We start from the raw sequence: 11,470 nt of genomic DNA on the forward strand, positions 1-11,470 counted from the left end.
CCATCTCACCGGCCCCTTGACTTACGATTGACATGTTATTTACCTGTTGTAGTTTACTCCTCTTTCTCCTGTGTTTAATTGCTTGCCCTATTTAGTTGGTTGCTTCTGATCTCATTCATGGAGATTGGATCATTTTGGTCCCTCTCTAGAACATCTTTCAGTAGCCTGTGTAGGGTTGGCTGTGTCATTGCGAAATTTTTTAGCTGTTCTTTGTCATGAAAGTATTTCTCTTCTCCATCAAACTTGAAAGAGAGTTTTGCAGGGTATAATATTCTGGGCTGGAATTAATTTTTATAGAGGACTTGAAGTACTCTGCTCCATGCTCTTCTTGCCTTCATGGTTTGTGAAGAGAAGTCGGCTGTAATTCTGACGGGTTTTCCTTTGAATGTGATCTGCTTCTTTTCTCTAGTGGCTTTCAGTATATTATTCTTGTGCTGAATTTCTGAGATCTTGACAATTGTATGTCTCAGTGTGTTTTTAATTGTGTTGAGGCTACTTGCTGTTCTGTATGCTTCTCTTACCTGAATGTCAGATTGTTTCCTCATATTTGGGAAATTTTCCGCTATTACTTCTTCCCATATTTTTTTAATGTCATTTATATTGATTCCTTCTTTCTCATTGATGCCTATTAGTCTCACATTGTTCATCTTTGCATCATCCTGCAGGTGATGGATTATTTTTTCCTGCATCCTAGTTGCTTTTAAGAGATCTTTTCTTATCTTTTCAGTAGCTGCACCAGCATCTTCAAGGTCTGAAACTCTGTCTTTGCTTTCACTTAAACGGTTTTGCAATCTTGTGATTGAGATTTTAATTTCCTCTATATCTCTTTGACTCTGCTTCATGTGATCTGTTTCTTTCCTGTATTGCTCATTCAAGGAATCTGTCATTTTTCTAATCTCCTCTATTTTTTTTATCAATGTCCTTTTAGAAGCAGTTATAAATTCTTGTACTGCAGTGTTAAAGAATTCTGCTCTGAGTTCCTCTATAACTTTCTGCTGTTGCTTATTTACTATCGACACTATTAATTCATACATTTGAACTGAAGTAGTAGAAAAGAATTCCGCTCTGAGTTCCCCTATTACTTTCTCCTGTTGCTTATTTACTTTTGACGCTATTAATTCATACATTTGTGCTGAGCTAGTGCCCTCTGCACTTTTTCTGGGTGGGCATTGGGTTTCCTCCATATATTTCTGCATTTGATTCTTTACTGCAGATGTTATTAATTCAGGCATTTCTTTTTACATTTCCAATCTGAGTTCCTCTATACCTTTCTGCAGCTGTTTGTTTATTTCAGAAGCTGTTGATTCATTGATTTCAGCTATGTGATTCCCAATTTGTTCTGTGTTAGTGCCCTCTGCACTTGTTATGGATGGGTTTGAGGTCTGATATTGCATTTTTCTCCTTCTCGTTGTCATTTTGTGTAGCATTGTCTTCTGACCTTTGTTGGAGATCTTTGTTGCAGTTATAACCTTAGCACCTACTGAAGTTTAGGTGTAGATCTACAAAGTTTGGATTTATCCAGCTGTGCCTGGCTTGGGTCTGGCTTCTGTTGTGCCCCTCTGGCAAGATGTTCCTCTCTTGGACTAGCTGGGTGGTTCTGTCCCATACACTCTCTTCAGGGATTGCAGCTGAAGTGTTACACCCATGGCCTATATGCCAGGCCTGAGCTGAGTCTGGAGGGGACAAAGTGGAGTAGCGGTAGCAGCAGTTGTCCCACACACTCATCAGGCCTGGGCTAGTACTGCGTCTGGGGGTTCCCGGAATGTGGCAGAAATTCCTAGTCTGTGGTTGGGGTGCGGGAGGTGCTGCAGAGTGGTGGTGGGGTGTCCCAAGGGCGTGGAATGGTCTCACCCACTCTGTGCCTGGGCTGGGACCAGTAGGTCTCACTGGCACAGGGTAGCTGGAAGCTCTCCGACACACCCACCAGGCCTAGGCTAGGACTCCCAGCATTGTTTTAAACCATAGTTTTAAGTCATTGGTGACCACAGGCCAAGAAAGGACCAGACCAGAATGGATAGAAACTTTTGAAGAAGGGAACACATTAGAGTCAACCCATCCTAGAGATTAGGGAAAGGGGTTGAGAATACAAAGATGGAGTCTTAATGATCCTCCTGTTTTATCCTCCCAAGCTCTGGGATTATAGGCACATGCCACCACACTCAGTCTCAACTGAACCAGGAGCGAGAGTGGCCCAGCACGCTGGGGTTTGGTCATCCTTGTTGAGTGAGAATCTATGGTCTGGGTGAATGCTGATTTTTTTTTTTCAGATCCATTGTACCAGCACTGAGATTTCTTATGTCAGAATCCAGCTGATACCAACTATCAGATCTATTCTGTTTACTTAATAATTGAGATCATTTTCCATGTTATATAGAATTTGATGAATAAAGGTCTACAATGTATTGATTTTTAAATTTTGTTCTTTCATTTTTAATGTATTTAGTACAGGGTCTACAGGGTCTCACTACACAGATTGGGCTCATACTGATCCTCCTGTTTTCGGCCATCCTCTTTCTGTTTTACTGTATCTATCATACCTTTCAGATTTTATTTATTCTTTCAGGATATTGCAGTACTGAAACAATATGTTAATTTACACATGCGGTGTCTGATTTATTTCCCTTATGATTATAGCCTCTAGTTGCATTATTTACCTATAAAGGCCCCAAGTTTGTTTGACTTTGTAGATGAGTAATACTTCAACATCTAAAAATACCACATCTTTTTTATCTATTCATTAGGTGATGGAAATTTAGGTTATTTCCACAATTTGGCTATGATAAATTGTGCTGCTATAAACATGGGTGCACATATATCACTGTGGTATGATGTTTTCAGTTTTTTTGGAAAAATACCTGGAAGAGGAATAGCTGGGTTGAGTGGGACTTAGAGTCCTAGTTTTTTTTAGGAGTCTCCACACTGATTTTCATAGTGGTTGTACCAGTCTACATTTCTACATACAGTGGAGAACAGTATTTTTTTCCTCACAGTCTCTCCAGCATTTGTTATTAGTTGATTTCTTTATGATAACCATTTTTTTCTGGTGTGAGATAGTATCTCAGTGTTTTAATTTGCATTTTTTGTATGACCAGTGAATATAATAAACTTTCAACAGCAAGGCTCAGAGGTTGGAAACAAAAACTGTGAAACAGTTTGGAACATGCTTTCTGATTGTGATTTTCACAAGGGAGAAATCATATCTTAATGTCGTCCAACTTACTTTTCTTTCTTGGACTGTGTTTTGATGTTATATCTGAGAATTCATCATTAAATTTTGAATAACCAAGAGTTTCATATATGCTATCTTCTACGGTTATTTTTAGTTTTATGTTTTACATTTATTTTGTGATTCTTCTTTAACTTTTGTGAAAAGTGCAATATCTATGCCTAGTGTTATTCTGCCTTTTATTTGTTTAGCATGTGGATGAACAATTGTCATGGCATCACTTATTGAAGAACTTCATTCTCAATCACTTTGTCTTTGATCCTTTGGTAAAGATCAAATAGCTATGTTTACACTGACCTAATACTGTCTTTGGTCTACTTTATTCTTTAGCCAATATCAAGCTGTCATGGTTAGTGAAGACCTATAGTAAATCTGAATTTTAAAAGTATCAATTTTGCAAATTTTTCTTTGCTATTCAGAATTGCATTGGTTATTCTGAGGTTTTGGTTTCTCCATTTAAACATTAGATTCTTTTTCTTTCTTTTCTTTTCTTTTTTTTTTTTTTTTTTTTGTATTCTCAAAACACTTCCTGAGATTTTGATTTGGATTCCACTGAAATATATTGATGAAGCTAGGAATAACTGACATCTTAAAAACACTGAATCTTCTTATCCTTCAATATGAAAATCTCTGTTTTTTTTTCACTTTATCAGCTTTATGGTTTTCTTTATATAAATCTTGTGCATATTTTGGTTGGTTTATACATAAATCATATAAATTCTGAGGGAACAATGTAAATGATGTAATGTTTAAATTTTACATTTCACTTGTTCATTGCTGATATAAGAAAATAATTGTTTTTGTATATTGTATATTTGTATACCTTGTAAGATAAAACCTTGCTATAACCCATTATTAGTTGTAGGAGCCTGTTTATTCTTCTTGGTTTTCTACATAGACCATAGACAATCATGCCATCTGAAAACAACAGCAATTTTATTTTTTGTTCTCAACCTGCATGCTTCTTATTTTCCTTTATTTGGAGGTACAACACATCCTTTCCTGTGTCTGATATCAGTGAGAAGTTTTGCATTTCCATCATCAAATATGATGGTCGGTATAGATATTTTAGAATTTTTTGTCAAAGTGAGGAACTTCTTCATATTTAGCTTACTAAGAGTACATCTTTATTTTGAGTAGGTTGTTAATTAATTTCAGATTTTTTGATGCCTCCACTCCATCTTCTAATAAAAAATAATGTTTATTTCAATGTTCATCCAAAAATACTTGCATAAACTAGATTAGAAAAATATATGTGATATTTTTATATAACATATATAAGTGACTGGTAAACAATTTTATAGGTTATAAAGAGCTTTCATGAATATGTGATGCTGAAATATTATTGTCTCCATTATTCAAATGATTAAACTGGGGTAAAGAAAAGTCAAATTCTACAGGTTGCAATTTAACCTAAAATGTTTTGATGCATTTAGCTTGTTGTTTTAACTATATTTCCTAACCTATATGAGTGTCAGATCAAATTTTTTCATGAATTCTACTGCTTGTTATTTCCTCATAACTTATCTCTTAACTCCCAGGGGAATCTGAACACCAAAGAGTTAATGTCTTAAGCCATATCTTTTCCACATAAATGTACTGGGAGTTCCCAGATGAAGGTGTTTTGTTTTGTTTTGTTTTTAATTCTCAGAGGTCTATAGTTGAAGGAAAACTGAAGTAGATATATTTATATAAAGTAGAAGTCTTTTCTTTGAGGACCTTGAGCATCTGGTTTGTGTAAGTGCAAGGGGCTAAAAATTCCTTTTGAAGCTTAAACTTAAAGTTTTGTTATACAACCTGTATCTTAATAAATAACTATAATTTAGAAGATAAAATGACTTTGCGGTGTGTGTGTGTGTGTGTGTGCGAATGTGTGTTTGTGTGTGTATTTGGGTGAATATGTGTATAGGGTAGATGGTATGATCTGCAGATTAACTAGCAAAATCACCTTCAAAATATAGTTGTCCCAAGTTTGGAATAAGATGTTGAGAAATTAATAAGATGTAAATCTTATTCATATGAATCATCCAACTATTTCATTTTTTTTTTCAATTTAGCAGATGTAACTCTGTTTATAGGTTGTCTAGTTCTTTACAATTAGTATTATTTAGAAAAGTAAAATGTATTAGTTTATGGGTGCTGTTCATTTATAATTCTTTTCATACTTATCTTTCAGTAAATTACAATATATAATATTAATTCAATTCAAATTTCAATTGAGAAGAATTAAATTCATTTCAAGTATGTTCTATATTTCTTATGAAAGTGATGTGATTTTTTTCTTTTTGGCTGCAACTTGAAGATAAAAACTTCCAGAAAGAGGTTAGTCTGTCCTAATAGTTCTAGTCTTCCACAGATATTTGTGTTTTAAGCTTTTGCTTTTTCAAAAAATTGAAATTATGCATTTGATAATTATTACTTATTCATGAGCTTATTACAAAAGTATACTTTGTATGGGTGGAATTTTTTGTTATTAGATATTTGTATTTCTGATAATTTATGCTGTTTATTCCACATTGGGCCATGTTTAAATCTAAAAACACAGCTAGAAATTCCTAGAACATATGTTTTATCTCTGAAAATGCAAATAGTGAACTTTCAAAAATAGAAATCTTATACGTAAAATCTTGTTTAAATTATTATGTAGGTGGAATTTTAGCATTGACATTTCAAAGGAAATTTAGTGGTTTGGATTTTTTAAGTTCAGAATTTTAATAACAAGGTGGTCATAGTGATAAGAAATAAAACAATCCCATCTGAATGGATAAGGTGAATATGCACATCACACTACAGCTTCTAGCTGTACTGTGAAATAATACAATAACCTCAAGTGAGACCCATTAGTGCTTACACCAGGTAATACCACATTGATGCTGGTGGAGCTAGATACATGAAGAAATAAGGATACCAGACTCAAAAGAGTATATTCACTGTCTTATTGCTCTCATACATTGTTAGAAACTATTATGTAATCAATATAAATATTTATAGATATTTGTTTATAATTTGATATACTTAGGTCTTTTTTTTTTGAGACAGAGCCTCACTATGCAGTTCAGGCTGGCCTTGAACTCATTTTGTAGCCCAGGCTGTTCTCAAACTTTCAAAGATCCTCTTGCCTCAGTCTCTTGAGTGCTGGGATGACAGACGTGAGCCACCACACTCGGCTATACTTAGATCTGTTTGATACTTTATAAACATGCATGAACATCAAATTCTACTGAATTCGCATTCATTTTACACATTAAAACTGATGGTCAGATGAGTTACATAACTTGAAACCAATTGAAGAAGTAGCAAGTATGTACACAAATGTTCTGTTCACTTCTATACAATTCTTGATAGAATGCATGTGCTTATTATTTTGTGATGTGGGCATAATAACTACTTACTTCCTCTTAAACTTAGAATAAATTAGTCTATGAATTTACCTTCTAATACTTAATGTTTATCTAGTATTTTCAGTGATAATTATGTGAGACTATTATTTGAAATTTTCACACTTGAAAATCAGTAATTTTATGGCAAATAAGATTGCCTGGGAAAAAATGTTCTGAAGAGCCAGCCAAATAGCTCAGCAGATTAAAACACCTGCAAGCAGGCACAGGGAATGGTGGTTTGATCCCTGGGCTTGCCATGCCGGCCCTGCCCCCGGCGCTCTCTGAGACAGCAATTGAGAATGGCCATGGTGTACGCACCTGTAATCCCAGCTCTTGGGAGGCTGTAAACAGGCAGATCACTACAAGTATGATCTAGTAGCAAGACCCTGAATACCCTCTAGACCCTTCCCTAAAATACAAAAAAAAAAAAAAAAAGAAAGAAAAAATGCTCAGAGTATTTCTACTGATTCCATGAAAAATAATTTACTTTAATATGTTTTATTTATTTTATCAAAAATGTAAAACCCCACCAATTTAGGATAAATTGTGAGAAGAAAATAATTAAGTTGGAGAATAAGAACATATTTAACAACATATGACACACTTAAAAAAAAAAAAAGCAGAATGTTCTTAGTGAGGAAAAGAAAGCTGTCTGAAAGAGACAGAGGGGAACTCCAGTGTATTGCCAAGGAATCTGCCTTTGCTAGATATGTTTGGAAGACTGCAGTTAATTGATATGTCAATATTATTATGCACATGATATATGAAAGAATTTCCTATCATAAAACTGTAATTTATCCAAATATATAACTTTCTTTTTTGATGTGATTTCAGATCTGGCTCGGGAGCTTGTGTCACCATTCTTCATGCCTGTTGTTAACAACTCAGAGGTCAAGCTCTTCCTTCTGATTGGAATCCCAGGACTGGACTATGCCCATGTTTGGATTTCTATCCCCATCTGTCTCATGTACCTCATTGCTTTCATGGGCAACTGCATCATCCTCTTTATCATAAAGACAGAGCCCTCACTCCATGAGCCCATGTATTATCTCCTTGCCATGTTGGCTGTCTCTGATATGGGCTTGTCTCTCTCCTCTCTTCCTACCATGCTGAGGATCTTCTTGTTCAGTGCCTTGTGGATTTCACCCAATGCCTGTTTTGCTCAAGAATTTTTCATCCATGGATTTACTGTCATGGAATCCTCTGTACTTCTAATTATGTCTTTGGATCGCTTTCTTGCCATACACAATCCCCTAAGATATAGTTCTATCCTCACTAACAAAAGAGTTGCTAAAGTGGGACTAATCTTAGCCTTTAGGAGCATCATTTTAGTGCTTCCATTCCCTTTTACTCTAAGCAGATTAATATATTGTCAAAAGAATCTTCTTTCTCACTCATACTGTCTTCATCAGGATATCATGAAACTGTCTTGCTCTGACAACAAGATCAATTTTATCTATGGCTTCTTTGTTGCTCTCTGTACTATGCTGGACTTGGCACTGATTGCTGTGTCTTACGTGCTGATCTTGAAGACTGTACTCCACATTGCATCTCTGACAGAGAGGCTGAAGGCCCTAAATACCTGTGTCTCCCACATCTGTGCTGTGCTCATCTTCTATGTGCCTATCATCACCCTCGCTGCCATCCATCGCTTTGCTAAGCATAAAAACCCGCTTGTTACAGTCCTTATAGCAGATATGTTTTTATTGTTTCCACCCCTGATGAACCCCATTGTGTACTGTGTAAAGACTAGACAAATCCGTGAGAAGGTCTTGGGGAAGCTGCTGAACAAATGTGTGAGATAGTAATGTACTGTATAAACATTGTCAGTGAATCAGCACCCATGGCATCTGCAATGTGCTCAGTGCCTTGGTGCCCATTATCTAGTGGGTGGCTGGAGCAGGAAGAGCAAGTACAATTCTATGGCAGAATTTATAATAGAACTGGAAATGAAGCTTAAACAGAATATGGGAAATAGCAAAATGATATAATTTATAGATGTTTAATTGATGTTTTTCAAAGGAGATGAAATAAATCTCACATGTGATGGAATAGTTAGAGGTGGTTCCTTTTTTTTTTTTTTTTAAAGAGCTCATAGTGATCGTCCTGTTTTCAGCCTCCCTAGGCTGGGATTACAGGCGTGCACCGCCATGTCCCATCCCAGAGGCAGGCCCACTGCATCCAGCGGCAGGGTTTGCATGGCATGGAGTGCTGTATTGAACCCTGGTCCCTGCACTTGCCTAAGCAGTCAGTTGGTATGCTGAGCTATCTTGTCAGCCCTATGACGGAATAGTTAGATCAAAGTCAGCACTTGAAGGATGGATAAAATATCTACAGAATATAGATATATTTTATTCTATCAGCATTTACTAAGTTTCCTCCTGAAATATTTAATCTCTATACTATCAAGAAAAGCAAAAGTTGCAGAGCCTATAGCAACTATATAAGATATTCTTATAGGAATACGCTATATCATTTGGCCAATATTGAGTGACAACTTTGAATAAAATGAATGAAGTAGGTATTGAACTATCTAAAAAATTGAAAAGTTCAAAATTGAGAAACACAGAAATCCAATTGAATATGTAAATAGACACCTTCAAATTTTAAGTACAGTGTGCAGGGACCATGAACAAGATGAATTGAATTTAGGAGAAATGAGGAAGCTGTCAACAGGAGATAGTGAAGTATTCACGCTATGAAGTGTTGACGCTGGGAATGGGTAGAAAAGAAAAACTTTCAGTTTTCTTTCATTTTTGTTATAAAATAAACATGCAATTTATAAGACATCCACAAGTTCTAGTAGATTACTAAGAAGTGATTTTAAACTCTGCTTGTACTGTTTCATATTTTCTATTATAAAGTGTTTCTCTGATTCTTTATAAGAAAATGTAGCTCTTCTTTATTTTTTATTTTTTATTTTTTTGTATTTTAGGTCAGGGTTACAGGGTCTCACTGTGTAGATCAGACTCGTAGTGATCCTCCTGTTTACAGCATCCCAAGTGCTGGGAAACAGGCACGCACCACTATGCCCAGTCTCAGCTCTTCTAATATGTATTTTGAACATATATTATTCATTATTTGAACATGCTTACAGCACATGAAACTTGCTTTCACACTGGGGAGTAGGTACATGTACATAACGTGGTTAGTTTTTTTTTTTTTGATCCCCTTCCCTTTCAGCCTCCCTTCCTCTTTTTCTAAGTCCCTTTATCCGTCTCCATTTTAGTTGATATTAATAATCTTATCTCCTGTTCATGACATACACTGTGTTCACTCGGGTTATTAGCTTTCTGTACGTGGCATATCTGGGTGTAGTGACACAAGCTTGTCTGTGGATATCAAAGCGAATATGTGTTTTCAACAAGGTTTAGACATAAAACGAAGATTCAGTATCACTAAGACATATCTCAAATGCAGTTTTCATCCACTGGTTCTCATTGCCATTATCTTGTTTGCATTTAGAACGTCTCCATGACTCTCCATCATTCTGCACATTGAGATAAACCATATGAGGTTTCTAAAATGCCAAGTCAACACACTTAAAATCCTCCACACAAGGTAGCTAAGATAATTGTAATACTAATTTCTATTAGTTCACTGAATGGCACAATTAGTGCTTATGTTGTTTGATCAGTGTTATATGTTCATATATTGGAATATGAGCAAATACTTTGAAGATAACAATATGCAGTAAAACTATGGTTAATTTCCTGTCATCTTGTATTGAAATTCTGTATCATTTTTATTTTTTTTTTCTCTTTTTAAAATAAAAATTCCTATATTAGCTATACTTGATAGCAAATGATAAGTACAAGTCTCTGGACATATACAAAGGATTTTCATCACTTATTTAATTCTAAACAGAGTATAATCCAATAAAAATGATACAGAATTTCAAACAAGATGATAGGAAATAACAATGGTTGTTTTATTGCATATTGTTACCTTCAAAGTAGTTGCTCAGATTACTAGATATAGGCATGCAAAATTGATCAAGCAATTAGGCATTAAATGTTCATTTCAGCAAACTGATGGAAATTAATAGTACAATTATCTTATCTATCTTGTGTGTATATGTTTTTCCCTTTCTTCTTTCTTTTTCCTTTCCCCTGTCCCAGTCATTCTTTCCCTTTGAGCAGTTTTTTTTCCCTTTCACAATATCTATTGCACCTTTCAGATTTTATTTACTCTTTTTCAGGTTCTCATTCTAGAGAGATACTATGATGTTCTCACATGAAGGTCTATTTGATTTCACTTATAAATATGGTCGCTAGTTGTATTTTTTTTCTTACCAACAAAAGCCTCAAATTAACCTATCAAAGATTCTCACCCTGACTAACTATATATACTGACACCTGTGAACTTAGCAACTGCACTGAAGATGGCAATTTGTAATAGTAGGTTCAGGCTTGGAGTGCCTGTCATTCTGGTCTTGTAAATATGGGCTGTTTGTCATGACATGCCAGGTGCTGCTGAGCTGTCTCTCGGGTAGATGACTGTTCAAAAAGAAGGCAGTGGTGAATGAAGGCAGGCGATAGGAAAAGGAATGTTGTGGGTCTGTCCTGCTTCAAGGTTGTACATGGTTAGATTTGGGGACTTACATGGAAACATAAAGAATTATATAATTCTTGTAAGGACTTAAAGTTCAACATATCAATACTTGATGAAAAAATACCTGTTCCATGTTATGCCTAAGATGTTTGATATTCAGACAGACAGTGAGGTTAAGCTTAACAGCCTAGATTGTATGGTAATAACAATAAGCTTGTCTTCTGGATGGTTAACAACGTAAGTTTGCAGACCAAAATTAGACAAAAAGGAGGGTCACAAGGAAAGCCAACATTTTGGCCCTAGCCTTCCA

At 35.4% G+C, this 11,470-nt stretch overlaps 1 protein-coding gene across 1 annotated transcript; it reads left to right on the forward strand.

The window, feature by feature from the left end:
• Positions 1-7,472: 7,472 nt before the first annotated feature.
• On the forward strand, positions 7,473-8,411 carry LOC101568097 (olfactory receptor 51A7). The gene has a single exon (XM_004641983.1). It carries the CDS (start codon positions 7,473-7,475, stop codon positions 8,409-8,411), a length of 939 nt encoding a protein of 312 aa, XP_004642040.1.
• Positions 8,412-11,470: the final 3,059 nt, after the last annotated feature.

This window comes from Octodon degus, unplaced genomic scaffold (assembly GCF_000260255.1).
Source record: "Octodon degus isolate 3935 unplaced genomic scaffold, OctDeg1.0 scaffold00146, whole genome shotgun sequence".
Lineage (NCBI taxonomy): Eukaryota > Metazoa > Chordata > Mammalia > Rodentia > Octodontidae > Octodon > Octodon degus.

Coding starts and splice junctions, on each gene's coding strand:
- LOC101568097 (XM_004641983.1), top strand. CDS start 7,473: ATGCCTGTTGTTAACAACTCAGAGGTCAAGCTCTTCCTTCTGATTGGA.